At 35.3% G+C, this 23963-nt stretch overlaps 1 protein-coding gene across 3 annotated transcripts; it reads right to left on the reverse strand.

The window, feature by feature from the left end:
* Positions 1-668: 668 nt before the first annotated feature.
* Positions 669-23118, reverse strand: LOC117323348. 3 transcript variants are annotated; one of them, XM_033878521.1, is made up of 2 exons: positions 22980-23118; positions 669-3713 (listed from the first exon to the last, which is right to left on the reverse strand). In XM_033878521.1, the coding sequence occupies exon 2, from the start codon at positions 3656-3658 to the stop codon at positions 2252-2254; it is 1407 nt and encodes a 468-aa protein (XP_033734412.1). In that variant the 5' UTR covers positions 3659-3713; positions 22980-23118; the 3' UTR covers positions 669-2251. The 3 variants fall into 3 exon arrangements, with proteins under 3 accessions (XP_033734412.1, XP_033734414.1, XP_033734415.1); XM_033878523.1 differs by lacking the exon at positions 22980-23118 and adding an exon at positions 18826-18955; XM_033878524.1 differs by lacking the exon at positions 22980-23118 and adding an exon at positions 6013-6101.
* Between the last annotated feature and the right edge of the window lie 845 nt (positions 23119-23963).

Here is a 23963-nt window from a genome sequence, read left to right on the forward strand (position 1 = left end):
ATAAATCTTTTCTTGTATATAGTTATATACATTCACATGGGAAAATCCAACATAACTTAAACAGTACTAGAGTATAGGCAACTCTCACCTGGTTTTATTTACCTGGTAGCTCTACTTATTTATTCAGTTTGAGACTATATCCTACATTGTAACTTTTGTATGGTGGTAAGTGGTGACGTACAAATATTGACATATCCCTCTATTTCACACTACAATTGTATCAATGTTTAAGCGTTGTTTGTGGGTTTCTTCAAAATGCAACACAAACATGTGTTATACATAGAAGTAAATTTAAACATAACAGTTTGGAGAAAAGGGTGTCCAATGTGGTACGTATTAGACGCTAAACTTAGAATATGATATAATGACCTGTCATTTTAAACTTTGATTGCCATATCGATAAGAATATTAATTTTTATACAGGGAAGAAAAATAGGCCGTTTTCGAGCATCCGTTAGATACCATTGATTATAACCATATCACCCACAAAAAGAGGTAAGCTACATGATTACGGTCAAGCATGTGTGTGCTTAATGCACCGATACATCAATGCATACGTTACCACGCATGCGCATAAATAGGACCGCCAACTTTGAATATTCCATGAAAAGTCAACACGACAGGTTAGTCTGGAGCAGTACACAGAAATAAAACAAGTAATACACATATAGGCAATTGAACACTATTTTTATTCCACGTATTTCCTTGTTCCCGTCTTAAACCATTCCATATATTTAATTACCTATAACCATTCCATTACAAACGTATACCGCCATCTATGTGCCTTATCGACCATACAAGAATTATTCATAGCATAACTTTGTCATTTTAAGAAATATGAAGTCTACATATAAGTTAACGAAAAATTAATGATATATAATATCTATTTTCAATATGATGCAGGATTAGGTAAAAAAAAACAATGGTTGGGTATACTTTTGATTTTTGAATAATTATTCACCTATATACACATAATATGCAACCTTTAGATAGGTTAGTAGATATATCTTGGTCCAGATAGAATATATCATTCCCTCTCTGATTTAGACAGCAATACCTTAACCTAAAAGAAAGACGTTAAAAAACCAGGCTTGCCGAGAACTGTACTTAAGAAATAGTATCCCAAAGGATGATATGTTCCCTGTCTACGTCATACATAGATGAATGGTTATTCATTCTCCAACACTTTCTTAATTCGCTATATACTGAAGTTATACACACTCGAGTAAAGAATGTGCTACAAAATTGATTACGTTACTCGATTGCTGCATGAAATGATGACGTCATCTTATTGTGAGTCGTGACGTTTTTAGATAAGAAACGCATATTTCCTTAGAAAGAGAAAGACAAAGGATCTTTTCTTTACAAAAATTGATATACGTGTAAAGTCTGAGAACATGATATCCATCATCTCATCGTAAACAAAGTAAACCAGCTAGTTAGATAAAAACAAGATATGAAATTGTAAATTGATCAGGAATACTTGTTTTGATGTGATAGCAGAAATATATTTCTATGAAACAAACTCTAAGGCAATTGTGATATCTACTCATGTTCGACAATGTCTTTTGATGACGTTTGATGGTGGTAGGCTCCTCTATATACTGAGGACTATAATACAATACTAATAAATATACGTCCACTTTGATAAATAATTTATGGAGTAAATATTGATGTTAGAAATTATTTTGTTGAGCATATTTCACATAACCATTGTGTTACATTATTATCTTACATCGATACACATTAATTCGACGCTCTACATAATTGATATAAGAAACATACCTGCATGTAATACATGTATAGACCGTGCCATGTGTAGATTATTTTTTCTAATCATACTTTTGAATACATTTAGCATATTTGGCACATGTTACAGTTTTTGAACATATTTAGTATGATGGCTTAGTATATAGGATAACATAAGGTATAAACCTATCAATTAGTTATGTACACTTACGTATCCAGCTTAACCCTATCTAAAATATTTGAATATAAAATCTGCATTTTTGCAATATGTTAAAAAAATATACGACTGTTTGGATGTGAGAGATTTTGTGGATATCATTCTTTCCATTGCAATATGAAATGATTGCTAGCTAGTCGTGAAAGTTATATTTTTTAAAGAAAACTTCAATAATTTTGATATTTAAAAGCAAATAAAATGAAGTGCTTAGCACATAAAACACTAGTTTGTTCCTAGAAGAAGTAATACCTCAGTCCAATACTTAAAAGTTATGATATTTAATGTCTACACAACGTTTGACGCGGCGTATATCGACAAGTTCATTTGCTCTGAGATATTGGCAGGTAAAGTGTAAGCTGGGCTACAACTGTCCATTTTATGGTCCATGGCAGGCACTTCCCTTAGAAACTGCTTCGGTTCCATTGGCGATTTCAGTTTGTCAAGTTTATGTAGCCATTCCCTGTATAAATCATACGATGAGAGAGGAGGCGCCGAAGGCACGTGCCATCTCGTGCGCGTCACTGACATCCCGTTTTGTTGAAGGCCACCCGACACTGGCATCAGATTTTTTGATCGTGAGGATGTGGTATAAGCGGCCGTGGCCGATTTCACAGCGCGAGTAGATTGCTTTGATCCTGGTGGCAATTTCCACTTTATACCAATGTTTTCGATCTTATTTCGTTTGTTCTGCCGGTAATGTATTCCACAACTACTGTTTGCACTTTTAATAGTACTGGATGTAGAAGCACCATCGTCACCTCGACTATCATTGTCATTAGACGCTAAATCGTTCTGAGTCTGCCGACCTTTTTCAAACTCTCTTTCCACCCCGCTCCAAGTTACACGGAGTCCCTTTCTTTTCTTGTCACTTTTTTTACTCGACGCTCTACTTTCAGTACCGTCATCTAAGGAGAGAGTGAGAATTTCATACTCTGGAGTGTTCATATCTCTCTTTAATATCCCTCCTGAGCCAGTCGACCTGACACTATTACGCCTGTTTGAGTATTTGTTCTGTGGTTGAAAAATCCCTTGATATTTGAAAACTTTGACATTACTCGGATCATGTGTGTCGACTGAAAACGAAGGAAATGCCGCCGCATGTGTACCTGACGTTTCCAACTGATGTGACGGATGTAACTCGACGGTGGCGTTATCAGGAGGATGCGAAGCCGCATGTGCCTGTGAAAAATATTTGATTTGAGGAAACACAGACGATGACGCATCTGGTTGTTTCATAGCAGAATTCCGCATTTGAGACCGAATCTTTTCTTGATTTTTCCTTTGATATTCACTTTGCTTCCGCATTTTTTCATGTCTACGGAGCAAAAGATTGCTCTCATTGTCAAGTCTACTTGTTTGCACTTGCATTTCGCTATCGTATTTCTTATGGAGATTTTCTAGATGAACATAATCTTTTAAACCCTCCCGACGGAGTTTGTGCATCAAATGTGTCTTTGTAGTAAACTCTCCTGGAATGTTTTGTTTAAGCTTGGCCGTTAGACTGTTGGCCAGAAGGTTCTTCTCGAATCGCCCTCCTGCCTTGTCCATCAGGTAAACATCTTTATAGACAATCTCTTTAACACACTGATGTTTAGCGTCGTGGGAACTTGCTTCCGATTTCGTTCTATCAGTACTTCTAGTACCTTGTTTATGTGCATTTTCCTTGTCGTCTGAGGCTAGTGGCTTCTTCATTGTTCCGATAGAAGAATCTTTCTATCTCACAGAAAACGACTTCAACCCAGTCAGCCTGAAAAGAGATAACCACAATTAAGTATGTTAAACTATTTAAAATAAAAGATGCTTTGCAAATTCTTCTGAATATCATATCTTACATAAGTCGTTTTTACCGGTTCTGGCAGTGAAGCCACTCTTTTTCTGTTACCATTTCAGAGTCTTTCGGTACCAGTCCCTCAAGTCGACAAACGGAAATTATTCGGGACCTTTCGTCATAATTTTGAATTAGACGTCATGTCATACTATGTCATCTAAATCACTCTAACTCTGTGACTGGAACCGATTCCGATTCGAAAACATGCTTGTGTTAAGTGCTAGTATTGTTTCACAACAGCATGATATTTCTAGGAGCTTAAAACTGAAACGTAAATGGTCATATACATATATTTATATATATAAAGGTGTAATATACATATATACAATCAAGACAACAGATAGCAGTTATGTAGCATACCACACAGAGCAATGGTCGATAGCGAAATGGAAATATGATATTGTCATATTGTCAGTAGTAGTTTGTTTGATAACAAACTCAAATTGAGCATATCGATATCCAAGCAAAGTATATTAAATACAACTACTGAGAGATTTGTTTTGGTAAAGAATATCAATAAAAAACCGGGTCACGGCTTGTATTCAAATAAATACAGACGTTTCTATAGACCAGACCTACCTGCTGATATTTTGTCGATGGGAGTTGCTTTTACGTTCGAAATACTATCGAGTTTATGTCAATGTAACAGACGACAGGTTCAATTATTGCCGGAAATGAGTAGGGTATTAGCTATACAGCTATACTGTAGACTACATTTCCACAAGGCAATCGATTTTATTGATATAAGAGTTCTGATAGCAAGAACAGGGCCATAGGAGCACACTAGATTTTCTCTAAAACTACAGATAGAATAGTTTCTTTTCCAATGATTAATACGTGTTCCACAACGTCATTAAAATGTATTGACTTCGTATTATCATAACACTGTCCCTTCGAAGTAATTTCAGGGAACTTATTAGAGAAAGTCTTCATTTGATGTTAGGAGATACACAACAGATGATTGGTAGAGCAGGTTAACAGCGTTATAGTCATCCCTTGCTAATGAAGGAGATTCGTCACGACTAGTAAACAATGTGGTCTAGGCTATCTAACTGTGGAAATGAGAACATCTATGTTGCTAGCGTATGCCTAGAGAATAAGAACTCTTCAGAAGAATCCGTAATATGGGTCTACCTATCTCCTGTTTGTATAGGGAAATATCCAATATATTACAGCCGAGCGTTATCGACACGGGAGGATATTATACTATATATGTAAAGTCCAGTTTTAGTGTACACATATGAAAGTGGGTCAATGAGAATATTATATTTTAATGAATAATGAACCTATATATATATTCTACGTGTTTGATATTGTTAAAAAATTACAATTTAACCGAAACATAAAAACAAAGTATATCCTTATATTATTTTATGCTGTAGAGAGATCAACAAATATTCCTCGTATGTGTACTATACCATACGTATACCGCCAACGCCTATATTGTACAGTTTTGGCATTAGTTTAAAGGAAATGTAGATTAAAGCATGGTTAATGAAATTGAATAATGGCATACTTTTCATTTGCTTACATATTAAACATTGAATTATAGCAAAATAGAAATAGAACTTTACCTAAAAGTTTACTTTTGGTTTGAGTTCAATCAATTTATCGTCAATGATTTGAGTGCAATGTACAAGTAAGCTACACTGCTTCATTGTATTCAGGCTTACTTACTAACATTTTCTTTCCAGTCGGTTACTTTTAATCATTACTTAGTTAGCCCTCATGACAGATATTTAGTTAGTTTGTTTGTAATATGTAATGTTATAGCATATATACGTCAAAACGTCTGATAAAGGGAAGGGAAAGGAATTTTACTTACTTCAGCCTTATTAAAAAAGGAAGAAAATCCAAATGCATTTAATTTATATCTTAATAAAGTTAAGTGTATATGCAAATTCAGAAACATGCAGACTAGACAGACAATGCACGGAGATACACATTGTTAAAAATGCTAGCTTATACACACGAAAATAGATGTAATAAATGTTTATATATATATACAAACACGACATATTAATAAAATTGATAATACACACAGGCTGAGTATGCTATCGTTGTTTAAACATTATGAAGGGTATGATTCTTTCTCTTTTAAAAATCAAATGCTTAGCCGAAGAGGTTTGGATACATCGTTAACGTTCAAAATGTAATAAAAATATTCAGTCTACTATTGTTTCGAAAGAAATCTCAAGAATAACAAAACGACATTTACCTGTCGAGATCCCGGCTTTTGTTGGCCACTGATAGCCTTCCTTACACAGCTTTTACATAATACTCAATACTAACGTGTGTCAGACCCAGTTTTATAGATGTTTTGCCAGCAGGGGTCTCTTAGGCTAATTTCACACCCTACCGTTCGTGATTTAAAATCGATAGCAAGGATAAAGAGATTTATTTGACTTCTACCCAATAAACCCTTTCGTCAGGGTCATCCGGGAATTTATTATCCCATACTATTAAGTGTAACGATTACCCCTATCAGTAAAGCATGTCCTCGAAAGTAGTGTAGGTCGCTTTACCTGTCTGCCCTCAAGTGTTTAGATTGTCGGCATTTCCTTATTGCTTTAGAATTTAATCAAATTTGTTAAATGTTTTAATTGTAATCAGAGCCTCTTCCTATTTTGATTATCTAAAGTTGTAGATGATATCTATTCTATTTATCTTTCATAAACCATCGTGAATATGTATTCTTTTGGAAAATTCATTGGATTTAACACGTTTTAAGCAATTTACAATGGTGCATACATGCTGACAGATCTTTGTCGGAAAACCTTTTATGATCCCACTCTCAGCACTGTGAGGATGTAATTGTTTTATTGTAAACAAAAGCAGAAAAATATGTGATATCCATTGCCATAAATATCACCATTGTTCCGCCTTTGAATGTTGATAAAAACCAAGCGTCAACAATATTTGTTTACGTGTTAAACATGTTTGTGAAGAGAAATAAGGAAGTACTTGTGTAACAGAGACACCATTGTGTGATTGGGTAAGGTCGATTGCGCCTTGATAATAAACATAGAATAGATTTCATTGGAGGATCAATTGGTACAATGTGGATAGGATTTCAATAAAGAATAAAATTTGATTGAATTTTAACACATCTGACGTTAAAATTATTTGCACTTGGTGATAAAATACAACAAAGAATTCCATTGGATGACACAATGTAACAAACATTTCTATTGGATGAAACAAATTTCCTTAAATAAGATACGGTGTGTTTTCGGTGTGTTTTCTAACAATATGTAGTTTGGTTGTTACGAGGTGAATTGCTTCAACATCAATGCATTAGACATACATGATTAAAAGATAAACAATATCTTAGGCATTTACGAATAAGAACAATGATGTGCTCCATGCACAAAATATCCAATACATATACTTGAACTCCAAAGTATGTACTATTATTTGAAAATTGATTAAAAATCACGGAAAGTAAGGCTTGTAAAATGGATTTGTACCAAACATTAACCTTTTTGGACAAAATGTGACATTGAAAATGTATAAATAAAAAGTGTGACTACTAAACATCGTAATCGATTGTACAGTGGTAAGATGCTATCGGTAGGTTATGTTTATTTAGATAGATATTGAAAATAGATATGTTACTGTAATTCCTGTATTTCAACGTGAGTACTCTTGCTGCGAAACAGTAAATATTGACTGTGAATATGCAATGAGCGATTATCTGAGACTATATGCCTCACTAAGTAGAATAATGAATAATTACCTATGGACACGTGTATGAATTATGTAAATTTTAAATGTATTTTAAATTAAAAACTCATAATCACTTATCTGTCATTCACCTATTGATAAGCATATTTATGGTATAATTGATATTCAAGGTTGATAAGTGTAAAACAAATTAAGCATGCCTTCATTACCGTGATATATTTGTTAGATCGTACCGAAGCTCAACACGTGTTGATTGTTGTAATTTGGCATGTTTGTTCATGCGAAGTAGACTTATTGCATGTGTACAGATAGGAATATAGTACAAGAGGTTCTATAGCACCGGTAAAAACATTCAGAATCCAAATATTCTATCGAAGAAAGGAGTTGTACATGCATACCAGTGTCCACATCATAAAAACTTGCTGGAGCAAAAGGAGTTAAAAGAAAACCTGCATTATTCTGTTGGTGGGGTTTGATCCAAAATGTAATACTTGACGTTTTCTGTGTATATGTGATAATATTCAAGACGGGAAACTGCATACGAAGATATTGTTTATTAGTCCTTTTATGTATACAGAATTTATTTTTGTATCGATGAATGGCTGTTTAAACAATTAATGATATTTACGTAACACCCAGTGGCTTACAAACAAAATAACAATAGCTTGTCTTAAAAGGTAGCATCGATCTAAATATGCCCAATTAAATGTTCACGTTAAAGTCAGTGTCATTACAAGCGTTGTAAAGACCGTGAATTGACAGCCAGTAACATACTCCATTTGTTGAGATATAAGGAAGCTGCTATTTCGTAGAGTTTCCACCAAAATGTATGTATTGTATAACATAAAAAAATCGCGAAATTTGTGGTTGATGAAAATACACACGAAACTAAGAACCACCAATTTAAATGCAATTCTAGATTATTCATATCCTACCGAACTAAAGCATAACATTCTTACGCCCTACTTGCAGGGCCGCATTCCATATTTGTTTTGATGAGTATAAATAGATAAACAAAAAACATATACATACCATGTTACAGATGTGTACCTGTCCAGAAATATAGTATGTCTGAGTTTAAAACCTCCTTATACCTCTGGCTTCTTACTATAAACTAACACTCGGTATTAACACAGACAAATCGCATTACAAGTTAATGTTACACAGTAAGGGATTTGTTACAGAGTTAATACCTACATATACAGGTTGTATTTAATCCCTGTTCAATGCTTACTAACTAGCTATCCAGTAACAATATATAACACCAATAATTGGCGTAAAATAAACATTTACAGCAGAAAATCTGTAAAATACACAGGAAATAATGTTCATCTCAATATGTTTTCAACTTTCAATATCAGCATTATGTCGGTCTTTTTATGTCGCTTTAATGCTAGTGCATCACGAGCAATATAAGTATTTAAAATTTGAGTAACTTCAACAGCGTCTATGCTTTCAGTAGGTTGTTTTAGTAGATATCAGTATGTACTTAGAAATGTGAATTAATTGCTGGACACAAAACGACACTTCTGTACTGACGTGATACTAGTCAACTTCAAATATCAAAACTCAATATATTCCGCTTATATGTTTTTCATATTGTCTTCATATTTCACGTGATCGTCATTTCATTTCTTGCTAAAACTACATTCTTGTCAATGGAGTTATCTACACAGATTTTTACTTATTTCAAGTTCGAAATGAGTTTAGCTGCTATCTGTTCTACATCAATGTCCTTTTAGAGGATAAATGATTTATGTTCAAATAAAACAACTGGCTGTCCAACTTTTGCGCATAAATTCTTCTTGTAAGGAACATCTATCATCGGGTTCGGTTCTATCCTCACTAAGAGCACTTCAGAAAATACAATCAGTTTCCATTTTCGCTCTACGTGCACACTCGAACCACTTGAACCTTGTTTACATTACCTTCCTATTTCAATAAAAAGGACTTTTGTCGTGCATGTAGCTAGCAAACAGATATAATCCGTCTGAAGTAGAAAACCCTATTTATTACATCAACCAGAAAGACATCATAATCCTTTACACTATAGAACGGTCACGTCTAGCTAAGTGCTGTCATCTTGTTAAGCAATGTTGCTGTTAGGTTTCTACTGTATTGTAAAATACGTCCGAACAGAAATACAGGGGTATTTGAGCTGCATTTTACCAATAATGAGAGTTGAGGTAGTGTTTGAGATATTTCAAAGTCACATGAACTCCCCCAGATTAAACTACCAAATACCGGGAATACCTCACAAAGTGGTGTTTATTGAACACGGATATTACTACCCAATGACGGAATACAGGTTATGAATATCGGCCGAAAATATAGCTTTCGTTGCAAGTATACATGGGGAATATATTTCAGAATATGAAACATACATGAATTGCTGAGAATCAACACCAAACTATGTCTTGACACATAAACCCCGTTAAGCTTCTCTTACTTTGGCAAGAGAACTTGGAACATTTAAACAATTAGAAATCAACAGTCAGCAAAAGAACTGATAACCATAGAGTAACGACAAAAATATGACCGAAAGATACATAAATTCACACAAGACTCATGAAAAGGGAATGAGACCATGTGGCCTGGAAGGTAAGCGTCTCATACTACACATTTTTATAGAAACGGAATCATCCAGAATATTGATTCAACGAACTTGTAAAAAGTTACATCACAAAGGGAAATGGGTCGTTTTCACACGGTATCACGATGTAGGCAATGAAACTCTCTTATATCTCCCAAAACCCAGTGTTGTTATTCCATCAGCGCTGTCTACATTTATGAACCTGTATCGTCAGCTATATTGTCCTCTCGGACTCGTCAGTGATGCTAAAGGCATAAAGTGTTAATACCTAGAAAGTAACTCAACAAAGGCCGAAGGAATATGGACGGGGAGGGATGATAGCCCAGTAATTCAATTAATTTCATAATTTGCGCAATATTGGGTATCAAAGGGACGTCATTTACATACGTTTATTTGAGACTGTGTCACATGTAGATTAAGAAAACTTTAGCCCATCATCAGTTAACTTGGCCTGTAAATAATATCTATAAAATATCATGTCCTGGTCTGGACAACAGAGCTACGTTTTCGGTCGTCTGTAAAGGGGAACACATCTGATACTGGGATATATGAAAGTCATGGTCGCCTAGATAAATGTCTTTATAGAAGTGAGATGTTTCTACTGACGATATGATATCATGAGGCGCTGAATTAAAACATTACTCGGTACACGTGTACCTAACTCAGTTCGCACGTCCTGAACAGGACTCGAAGCTAAAAGTTCAAGGACAGATGACCCTGGTCAATATCCAGGCATTGATTTATTTGTAAGGATTATGGATACATTGATTTGACGAAACTGTCATTTTATAGGTTATAACAGCTTTATGATAAATTACTATCTCAGCCTAGTGTGAAGGAGTGCAGGATTAACAGAGGGTAGGACATGCTTTGGAAAGCATACGAACATGTTTGAAGAAAGGGTATGACAAGATTGAAAAGAGAAGACCAAGGTTGAATATAATGAACATGACAATGGGGGTCGGTGAGAAGGGAAGAGAGGGGCAGGGGGAGAAAATGTAAACATTAGGGAAGTATTGAATGGAAAAAGAGAGAAGACAGAAAGGCAGAGAGCAGGGAATGGAGAGATTGTGGCGCATCAGTTGATAAAAAATAGATACCACGCTGAGAAGGTTGTCGTTCAATAAATTCTGATTATCAATGTTGATTGAAAAATGTATGGGTATTAAAATCATCGATGCTCACAGGCTATGTCAATTAACATAGAACGAATGAAGCCAGATTGAAAGGAAATACAAGTATTGTGGTGTTCAATGTAGTCTATATTGTTAAAATGCTTGACATTTTCTTAATGTTATTTCATTGTATTTTAACATTCCAATGATGAGCAAAGAATGCTATTTCACATTGACGTCATTACACAATTTTCTTGTCTAGAAAACAAACACTCTTAAGTCAAAGATTTAGTAAGTTGCATAACAAATTGCCGTCGATAAATCCGAAATCAAATATATCGGTGACAGTTCTAGATTAAACTTGAACAGACTCTCGAATAATGGATTTATTATTTGATCAATACAATATTGGAAATTTGCTATCAATCATTTTTATTGGGGTTACGTGTACCCTCTTCGGGCTCTCAAACGTTACGGTGGCTCATATACTGTAAAACTGTCACGGTTAATTTTTCGTGGGATAACCTTTTGGTATCTGCCAGATTGTTTTTGGTCCCGCATTCCGGAAGCTAGTCTTTCCAGGTAAGTATTTGTCACACTATCCTAGACCATTATGCTGGTCAGACATGTCAACGTTAGACATAGAAGGATACAACCTACGTTAGGGTAAGACAGCGAACACTGGTTCTATTTATGGATAGAGACTCGTCAGACTGCCTGCCAATAATTAAATCTAATAAATGCGCGTAGGGGAGGGAGTTTATTGCAGAAACCTCATAATTTGTAACAGTCGACGAGTATTAAGACCAAACGCCTGTAAATATGCTTTACTCACTAGAATAGGTTTACATATGTAATACACATAGACTGTAACAAATCATTAGCTCTCTGTGATCCTTCACCCATCATATGATGTGGGACTTGCTGTGTTTTGTGCATCTGTAACATCGTGACGTATTTGGAAGGTGATTTTGTAATACATGGATCTCATATGTTTAACGTTATTTCTTGAAACTTTTTAGTGCGTGGTTTTTCAGACGTCAGTGTTGCAACAAAACTCTCTAAAATGCATTTGCCCCCTCCCCCTCCCCCTCCCCCTCCCCTCCCCCAAACACTCATGCAATCATCCCACCCCATAGATTCCTAATGTTGCTACCCCGGCATTTTGTGTGAAACAGCTGGTTTTCATGATGCCAATATAATGTGAGGTAGCACTATCACCAGGAGACAATCACGACCATACAGCAACCTCTTAAACACGCACTCAACACACGCATGTAGCTCGCGCACAGGGTATGCCTTAAATGACCTTAGCTGTTGATAGGACATTAAACAACACGGTTACAAAAACAACCCATGTTAAGCTAGTTATCTTTAAGTAATTCCGTTCAATAATAATCAAACACTCATTATATTAAATGTGTAAGCTATATACAACTACCATTAAATGACACTCACAATATCCATGTCATAAACATTCAATAAAGTTTATAGAGCCACTATAACTGTAAATGTCAAGTGTGAACATGCATGTTGTAAAATTTCAAAGAGCTGCTTGATATGTTAAATAACAGTTCATGTGTATTTGGTATATTTTATTTAGTCACCAGACCAGCATGTAACACGATATTTGGTATTTCATACCGTCACTTAAAAACTCAAAAGTGACTGTATATGTATTTTATGCTATCATCTAAACTGTTATGAACAGGTACATAGATATCTCTGCAAGCTGATAATGCCACGAGTACCTAGCATGCATAGAAAATCAATCCATTATCATGAGTTTCGGCGTTAGAGATTTCGAAGATTATTTGTGTTAATATTGAATACAAATATTACTGCTTTGTAGTTTGGCTAGGCTCTTTTGAAAGCTTTGAATTGTCAACACCTGAAATTATCTGTTAGTCTGCCAGACGGCTATCAACACATCTGGTCGCCTATGATACGTCACCTTTGCCCCGACTGTTTTAATAGCCGTCTCGATGTTCACTGCTCGTCCATTCAAAATATTGGCAAAATCGGTAACATCGTCACACACAGATAATGATGCGTTTCTCATGTGGAAATATTTCGCATGGTACTTGGTCTGTTTTCTAGTCTTCTCTATAGCTCTATCCAGGCCTCTATTTTGCGTCAAGTTGTTACATTTATATGGGTTTTCTTTGTACAGTTCCATTTTGAAATTTTAGCATTCTTAACAGAACATTGCCTTGTTTGTGACGGGTTATAACTTCACGTCAATAGGGATTAGGTGAAATAGTTAACATCAAAAATCCAGTTACCTTGGTTGTCTCATATATTGGGTTGGTATTGAAAAGTAATCTATATAATATACAAGTTGTTACTATACAGACCGCTCCAAACATTTCTTTTGACATTTTTTTTAGTAATCTCCTAGCCTATGTACATCACTCACGAGTCGTAGAAGAGTAAATTATTACTGTTGTGGGTTTCTCAATTTGTTTTGAAAGTTGCTTATATTTTGTGTGTCTTTAGTATCTACATCTAGGAATATTTTCACCAAGGAAATGTGATACTATTCAAGCAGAATTCTAAGTGATATACACGATTGAAAGGAGATTAACGTGCCGTATATCGATAAATCACATAAGGAATAAAGCCAAGGAGTATACAAAACATGTATACGGGATAGCGATGTCAGTACTATAATACTACTCCAGACGACTATTATCTGTCTCTGAATAAAAGATCGTCGTTCGATAGATTCCAATAATTTATGTCTCTTTAATAGTGCTACCCGTATGTTTTCGTTCATGACTCGTATTATCTAAAAATCAGTGGTATTGTTAGGTTTAGTATGCTCCGCCCGTTCAGTAATTACTCCGTTATAGACATATATATATATATGTACGCATACATTTTATATCAGATCATGAAAGTTTGAGGAAAAACTAATTTACTTCTCGTTATACCCCTTCCTCTTTCTCATTCGGCTGGATAACATAATATTCTCTATTCAGTATGCAAACTTATTGTCGTTCTATTTTGACTATATATTGTCCAATGTCTTCCTATGTGTTGACTCCATGGTATTTTACCCCTGTGTGTTGACTGTGGTGTATTATATCCCTGTGTGTTGACTGTGGTGTATTATATCCCTGTGTGTTGACTCTATGGTGTATTGTACCCCTATGTGTTGACTCTATGGTGTATTTTACCCCTATTTGTTGACTCTATGGTGTATTGTACCCCTGTGTGTTGACTCTTTGGTATATTGTATCCCTACGTGTTGACTCTATGGTGTATTGTACCCCTATGTGTTGACTCTATGGTATATTGTATCCCTGTGTGTTGACTGTGGTATATTGTATCCCTGTGTGTTGACTCTATGGTGTATTGTACCCCTATGTGTTGACTCTATGGTGTATTGTACCCCTATGTGTTGACTCTATGGTGTATTGTACCCCTATGTGTTGACTTTATGGTATATTGTATCCCTGTGTGTTTACTCTATGGTATATTGTATCCCTGTGTGTTGACTCTATGGTGTATTGTACCCATCTGTGTTGACTCTATGGTGTATTGTACCCCTGTGTATTTACTCTTTGGTATATTGTATCCCTACGTGTTGACTCTATGATATATTCTGTCCCTTCGTGTTTACTCTGTGATATATTGTACCCCCGTGTTGACTCTATGATATATTGTATCCCTGTGTGTTGACTCTATGATATATTTTACCACTGTGTGTTGACTCTATGGTGTATTATATCCCTACGTGTTTACTCTATGATATATTGTACCCCTATTTGTTGACTCTATGGTGTATTGTACCCCTGTGTGTTGACTCTTTGGTATATTGTATCCCTACGTGTTGACTCTATGGTGTATTGTACCCCTATGTGTTGACTCTATGATATATTGTATCCCTGTGTGTTGACTGTGGTATATTGTATCCCTGTGTGTTGACTCTATGGTGTATTGTACCCCTATGTGTTGACTCTATGGTGTATTGTACCCCTATGTGTTGACTCTATGGTGTATTGTACCCCTATGTGTTGACTTTATGGTATATTGTATCCCTGTGTGTTTACTCTATGGTATATTGTATCCCTGTGTGTTGACTCTATGGTGTATTGTACCCATCTGTGTTGACTCTATGGTGTATTGTACCCCTGTGTATTTACTCTTTGGTATATTGTATCCCTACGTGTTGACTCTATGATATATTGTGTCCCTTCGTGTTTACTCTGTGATATATTGTACCCCCGTGTTGACTCTATGATATATTGTATCCCTGTGTGTTGACTCTATGATATATTTTACCACTGTGTGTTGACTCTATGGTGTATTATATCCCTACGTGTTTACTCTATGATATATTGTACCCCTATTTGTTGACTCTATGGTGTATTGTACCCCTGTGTGTTGACTCTTTGGTATATTGTATCCCTACGTGTTGACTCTATGGTGTATTGTACCCCTATGTGTTGACTCTATGGTATATTGTATCCCTGTGTGTTGACTGTGGTGTATTGTACCCCTATGTGTTGACTCTATGGTGTATTGTACCCCTATGTGTTGACTCTATGGTGTATTGTACCCCTATGTGTTGACTTTATGGTATATTGTATCCCTGTGTGTTTACTCTATGGTATATTGTATCCCTGTGTGTTGACTCTATGGTGTCTTGTACCCATCTGTGTTGACTCTATGGTGTATTGTACCCCTGTGTATTTACTCTTTGGTATATTGTATCCCTACGTGTTGACTCTATGATATATTGTGTCCCTTCGTGTTTACTCTGTGATATATTGTACCCCCGTGTTGACTCTATGATATATTGTACCCCCGTGTGTTGACTCTATGGTATTTTGTATCCCTGTGTGTTGACTCTTTGGTAGATTGTATCCCTGTGTGTTGACTCTATGGTGTATTGTACCCCTATGTGTTTACTCTATGATATATTGTACCCCTGTGTGTTGACTCTATGGTATATTGTATCCCTGTGTGTTGACTCTATGATGTATTATATCCCTACGTGTTGACTCTATGATATATTGTATCCCTGTGTGTTTACTCTATGATATATTGTACCCCTGTGTGTTGACTCCATGGTATATTGTATCCCTGTGTGTTGACTCTTTGGTATATTGTATCCCTGTGTTGAATTTTTGGTATATTGTATCCCTGTGTGTTGACTCTATGGTATATTGTACCCCTGTGTGTTTACTCTATGGTATATTGTATCCCTGTGTGTTGACTCTTTGGTATATTGTATCACTATGTGTTGACTCTATGAGATATTGTATCCCTGTGTGTTGACTCTATGGTATATTGTACCCCTGTGTGTTGACTCTATGATATATTGTATCCCTGTGTGTTGACTCTATGATATATTGTACCCCTGTGTGTTGACTCTATGATATATTGTACCCCTGTGTGTTGACTCTATGATATATTGTATACCCTGTGTGTTGACTCTATGGTATATTTTATCCCTGTGTGTTGACTCTTTGGTATATTGTATCCATGTGTGTTGACTTTATGGTATATTTTTTCCCTGTGTGTTGACTCTTTGGTATATTGTATCCCTGTGTGTTTACTCTATGATATATTTTACCACTGTGTCTTGACTCTATGGTGTATTATATCCCTACGTGTTTACTCTATGATATATTGTACCCCTGTGTGTTGACTCTATGATATATTGTATCCCTGTGTGTTGACTCTATGGTGTATTATATCCCTACGTGTTTACTCTATGATATATTATACCCCTGTGTGTTGACTCTTTGGTATATTGTACCCCTGTGTGTTAACTCTAGGGTATATTGTATCCCTGTGTGTTGACTCTATGATATATTGTACCCCTGTGTATTTACTCTTTGGTATATTGTATCCCTACGTGTTGACTCTATGATATATTGTGTCCCTTCGTGTTTACTCTGTGATATATTGTACCCCTGTGTGTTGACTCTATGATATATTGTACCCCTGTGTGTGACTCTATGATATATTGTACCCCCGTGTTGACTCTATGGTATATTGTATCCCTGTGTGTTGACTCTTTGGTATATTGTATCCCTGTGTGTTGACTCTATGATATATTGTATCCTTGTGTGTTGACTCTATGGTATATTGTATCCCTACGTGTTGACTCTATGGTGTATTGTACCCCTATGTGTTGACTCTATGGTATATTGTATCCCTGTGTGTTGACTGTGGTATATTGTATCCCTGTGTGTTGACTCTATGATGTATTGTACCCCTGTGTGTTGACTCTATGATATATTGTACCACTGTGCGTTGACTCTATGGTATATTGTACCCCGGTATGTTGACGTTATGGTATATTGTACCCCTGTGTGTTGACTCTATGGTATATTATATCCCTGTGTGTTGACTCTTTGGTATATTGTATCCCTGTGTGTTGACTCTTTGGTATATTGTACCCCTGTGTGTTGACTCCATGGTATATTGTATCCCTGTGTGTTGACTCCATGGTATATTGTACCCCTGTGCGTTGCCACTGTGGTATATATTTTACCTGTGTAATGAAGATGCGGTACATTTTTCATTGTTTGTAAACGCTATGGCATTCGCAAACTTGTGATGACGTTATGGCATTCGCAAACTTGTGATGACGTTATGGTTTACCCGAGCGTGGTGTAGTTGCTGCGGTATACTTTAACTATGCAACAGTTTTTCTGACGTTTGTATGCTCTTATAAAAATCAAACTGATGTGTTAGCGCTGTGGTATGTTTTGTCTGTGGGTGTTGACGCGGTGGAATATTTTGTCCCTGTTTGTTGACGCTTGTATATTTTGTCCCTGTTCTTTGACGCTGTGGTATATTGTTCCATGCTTGTTAACGTTGATGTTTTGCGTGTTAGTTGACGCTGTGGCATATATTGTGCGTTTGTTGACGCTGTGGTATATTTTGTCCCTGGAGGTTGACGTTGTGGTATATTTTGTCCATTTGTTGACACTTTTGTTTACACTATATATCCTTGCAAATTGTCTCACTGTTAATCATTGTAATTTGCATGTGATATCGCATACTATTATTTTCATAAATCCTATTAAATCTTTTTATATATATACATTTCATATATTGAAATATCCCTTTCATATTATCGATATACTTCTTGATAGGCAGTTGCTATTCAGTGAGATATTCGCCATATTTACCCTTTCAAGTTTGAAAGATAAACTGTAAACTTATATAAGTATAATTATATCATAAACAATATATATGATGACATGTTTTAGATCACGTGATTAAAGGATATGTTTTTACGATTTATATTGTTTTATCTTATCAACGACACAAAATATTCTATGACATATATCGGAGATAGCACACACATAATCATATCCATTAATGAGTAATGCTTTGGTATACTTTAATGTAAACTAAAAAGTGACATTAGTTTCCTTAGCATAGCATACTGTTAGAGCGTTGATAAATGCATAGAGTGCACGTGACAATACAGATAACGAAAATAACACACAGCATTGACATTAATTTGTCATCTGTGAAGCGTCAGGTTAACCGTTAAAACAGCCACGTGCTATGAAATATAATCTCTAAAATTAACATATAACTTGGTTTTAACATCACTATAGTGTATAATTGAATTATGACAATAATAAATGATAATACATACCATTTTGATGGGGAAGTAGAGGTAAGAACCGTGACAACTGTCCTCTCTGTCGGTATATAATACTATAATGTAGTCGGGATATACACCAAGTGTCGATATGTAGGCAGTGATTTGGTCTTTTGACTATGTCACTACGGTACATATGTATACATTATACGCGTACTGAGGTCTAGGGGTAAATTTACTGATTCAATACACATCATGATATAAATGTCCTATCGTCAATTTCAATGCCAATTAATATTCAAAAGGTCGTACAAGGGGCCAGCCAGGGGGATTATATTTCGACGTGTGATATACGTGTAAATTACATTAAGTTTTGCACACCTTATGTACGGCGAGGCTCATTTCTCGCATTGCGTTAACAGGGATATTAACAAGAGAATCCTTTATAAGGGTTGTTTGAATTAATCAATATTGTATTGTACATGTATACTTACGTATATGCGACGTCATCCGGTATCTCATATAACAATACAACATGTTTGTTGGTTTGTTTATAGTTAAACACAGGTGAATTTTCATCGAATAATGAAGGTTATTGTCATAAATATAAAACAGTTATTTCAATACATGTAAGTAAGTTAGTCCGTTTGTTACGTAACCACACATTGTTTGACTCGGCTTTGTTAATGTGGGTTCATAAATTCACTTCATGGTCGCGTTCAATATCTAGTAGAAATTCTATCCCAGATCAATTATTTAGATACATTCGTGTTATCATTATTATTTTTGGAGTCATTAAAGTCTGTTAAAAGTATTAAGCGATTGATCTGGTTTAAAGTGCTTTTTGTTATTTGAATAATTATTCAAACAAAAAATAGTGCTTTACAATTTAATTCCACTTATCTGAAACGATATAAAGTCCAGATTGATCTGGCGCTAATTGTTAGGGACTACTGGGGCTTCAAAGCCATAATAATATGAAACAACTTCATTAAATTAGCTTAATAATATATCCATAGATTTGACACTGGACTGGTGTCATTTTACCTCCTTTTAGCACAAGTACTGGAAGGACTGCCACCACGAATGATGGGACCATTGATGGATGTGTTATAGTGTTATCACAAAGAAATGCAAGACCTGGACAAGGTAGCGTACACACCACCCTCTCTCATAATACTAAAGACGAGTGGCCCAGTCTTTACTGCTACATTTGTAACTTTAATGCTTAACGTGAAGTAGGCAATCTTATAAGACATTGCGGCTTTTTTCGGCCAGGGGACGGAACCCGAAACCTTTCTTATGGAGGTTAACTCTGAACTAAAGACAAAAAATGTCAATGGAAATTAGAGAAAATGTGTAGAAGTGTCATAACAAATTAGGTATCCTCTTATGAATCATGCATAGAGGGCAGCAGGTACAATTCAGAGGTGATACGTGTGATGTGAGTGAAATGAAACAGCTACCCTTTAAGAATTACTTATGTTCAACTGGGGACTACTGTGTTTTCAAGAATATTTGGTTGTTTTTGGATTCGTGGTATTTTTTGTGTCTTAATAATGTCTTCCCATATTTAAGCAATGGTGTCTTTAAGTTTCAACCTTGTAATAAATGATCGTATTAACTTGTGCGTCTTTTATTCAGTCAGTACAAGAATGGTCTTCAAAGATTGGAAAAAGTAAAAAGTATTTTATAGTTAATTACAGGGCCCGTATTCATGAAACCAATATCATGCTCAAACATGACATTTCTGCTCATTCCAAATTTCTTTAAACCGGTTTAAATTATGAAATAGCGTTTTAAAGAAAAAAAATACTTGAAATGATATTTCCAAAATTCCTTCTAATATATTAATTTAGATAAGCCTGAGCACAAATTATGTATTTGAGCTTTGGTACGGTTTTATGAATATAGGCCCTGGATCCAATTTCAATATCTGTTTTTTTCTGCTTTTGTAATTGAAAGGAATATCTCGTCTATAAAGGAATGAAAGCTATTCTTCGCGACCGATTGTCAACCAACAAGTGTTTGACACAAATTTCTTTAAGGAAAAAAATCGGTAAAAAAACAGTTTTCGTGACGAGCTTACTAGTGACAAAGATGTAGTTATATAGATGACAATGTCCGTGAAAATAACACCGCGAGGAAAAGCATTTATGTTTACCAATAAATATGAATCAATAATTATATAATGAATTCAATATTTTTTCCTTTCTATATTAAATTTTAACACACGGAATTACCTTGCCTTCCAGTAATCTATTTAGACCATTGCATTAATGATATTGACTGAAAGGGACTTTCACAATTACAGCGTAGATTTTAATGGACATATGGTTTTATGTACGCCACAATCACCGGACAACTTAATCCAAAACCTGGGGTATAAAATCTAAGTTTGGCCAGTATTGTGTATCGGCACATGTTATGTATATGAGATTTGAAAGACGTCTCCTGTTATCAGGGCTATCTGCATATGAGCAGCAAGTGATAACGCTGTCATGGTTCAGTGACCCTCAAAACTTTAAAGAGACAATATTTATTATGCTAATAATATTGCGACAAAAATCTTTCGCATAGATAGAGTAAATACAAAAAGGCACGGGTTTATTTATCAGATAAATATTTACTTTAATCTGCTCTGAATATACCTATGTGAGTTCTTTGTTGCGGTGGTGTGTCACGTTCACAGAGACCGGACAACGGAAACAATGCTTTTTGTGTCCGCGATTTTGTAGTTCATGCTACGTTCCCTATCACAGATACCAGACCATTTGGTAACACTGCCATGCGAATCACGATATAAAGCTGTATTTACTCTGGTGTTTTCCATGCCCTTTAATTAAATATTTTAATACAAACCTGTTAAGAATGTTGATTATTGATTACTCTGCTTTGAGGCAATAGCGAGAAGTACTTAGTAGTAGAATAGTTCACATGATTGTGAATAGCTGTTTACCAACTTAATAATTTATCGATAAGATATCATACGTAACGGTTTATATCTCCAATCGCTTAAATAATAATGTAAATAAACGGTGGACAGCTTGTGTTATAATCCATCATTTCAACATGTATATTTCATTAACCTAAGAATATATTAAAGGTTTAAATCTAATCGCAAATAAGATTTGCTATAATGTATTCCATTGATTTTTAAATCTGGGACAACACCACTAAAGGTTAGGTTTGTAAGTTTGCATATAGACGAAGGTGTGTTGTTGTAGGTAAATTAGACGACATTTCCTACTGGTAGAGCTAATTATATGTGAATTTTGGGAGAATATTGTTGGTAGGGTAGTGTGTAGTCTATGAAGTAGGAAAACGCTTTCATTTCCAGAACACATGGTCCTATAAGCCTTTTGTTCTTTTTCACGGGTAACAGTGGATTGGAGAAATCACGCACAAGACATTAGCACCTTTCAATACAAACTGAGTTCGGTAAAGCCAAAGATGAGGTAAACTGCATCATACAGCGGTCCATCTGCGACTCGACAGTTATGTCAAAGGCCTAATGTTATTATGTGTAAATTGGCATTTTGCTCATTTCCCCACTATTGATTATGAAGTCGACGATTTTGTTCACACGTTAGCATTATCTCTCCCCCTCCCCCTTTATACAAGTAGAAAGATGTGTGTTTCAATAGTTATATATTTCCATCACTCCAATATTCCTACAACATTAGTACGACCTTGAATGTGTTAATTCATGGACGTCTGTTCACGCACTGTTTTGATACATTGTGGCATGCACCACTATTCGTATTTGCATTAGTAATACTTACATCTTGTTAACAAAATAAGTTCATTTAATGCCGGTTTTCACGAATAATGGGGCATAACAACCGGTCACAATATACTTCTTCTCGGTCAGGGGACAGAATCCAAAAGCATTTCTCACAGGAGCGAAGGCTCAACTAAAGGTTTAGAAATGCCACCGCGTGTAAAGGACGACATTGGTAAGAATAATAACTAACTAGAACGCGAAGATAATATCCAAAATCTAGTCACTACTTACGAATTATGTAATGGGGACAGCAGGCACAGATATTACCCCATATTTTCTGGACACCACACAGAAACATTTGCATTGTCTGAATGGTTTCAGTTCTAAAATTGTAAGACGGATTTGTTTTACAAGGGAATCTGACCCAGCTAGTCATCAATAACTTGTTGATATTGTCAGTTATAAAAGACGTTCATCTTACCTTGTTGATACGCCATTGGTCACTTCACTTCCCAGGCCAAACACAAAACAATAGTTCTTCTTTGTATGTTCCCATGTCGTGTTTACTCTTATCATTTTATGTACGAAGTCTGTGGGTCTAAATGCTTGATAACTCACCGTTAATAAATCTACCTTTCTGTGGCATACATGGCAAGTTGGAGTATAAATCGTTAATCCCCTTATCAATTGTTCCGCTCGTACAACAATGCCGTTTTCAATCTCAATGGGTAGTTTATAATCGTATTTAATGTTTATTAGCTACGGTAGGCATACGCTCACTGTTAAATGAAAATGCTATTCAAATACAATAATAAGCTTTCATGTGCGTGTGTGGGCTATGTCTAGTCTGCCGGCCCCGTTCAATATTCAATAATGGAACGCCTCAATCTTTGTCTGGACATTTTTAATCAATTCATTATTTATCAATATAACTTATGTTTTTGATATGATTAGATTCATCAGTACAATAAATCGTAAACTGCACGTCAGATGTCGTGATTGTTAGTTGGATAAGTCTTCAAAAGATTTGATTTACGTATTTATCGCTTGTTTATTGTACTTATGTCAGTTTTGCTACTGGATATTATTGTGGTGATATTGAAAGTCATATCTAACAAAGCTTATCTCAAAAGATTCTGTTTTGAATCACAGTCAGTCCCAATGTAATAATTACCTTCAACACATGTTCAGTGTACCAGAATAAAGTACATAACTATATATAGTAACTAAAAAAATATTAATATGTATTCATGTGCAGATCGTAAATACTCATAATCAAAATTAATGATGGATCGTGGATGTGTAAGAGTCAAGTTTTGTCTTTATTATAGTTATGTCTATTAAATGAGTATCGATCATTATTTCCCCAGACTTTAAAAGATCATTAATATGTTTTGGGCAACCTGAGATAGAAAAAATTATGAATTTCAGGGCTAGTCAAGGCTTTAATTTGGTTTTAAAAGAA

The sequence above is a fragment of the Pecten maximus genome, chromosome 3 (assembly GCF_902652985.1).
Source record: "Pecten maximus chromosome 3, xPecMax1.1, whole genome shotgun sequence".
Classification (NCBI taxonomy): Eukaryota; Metazoa; Mollusca; class Bivalvia; order Pectinida; family Pectinidae; genus Pecten; species Pecten maximus.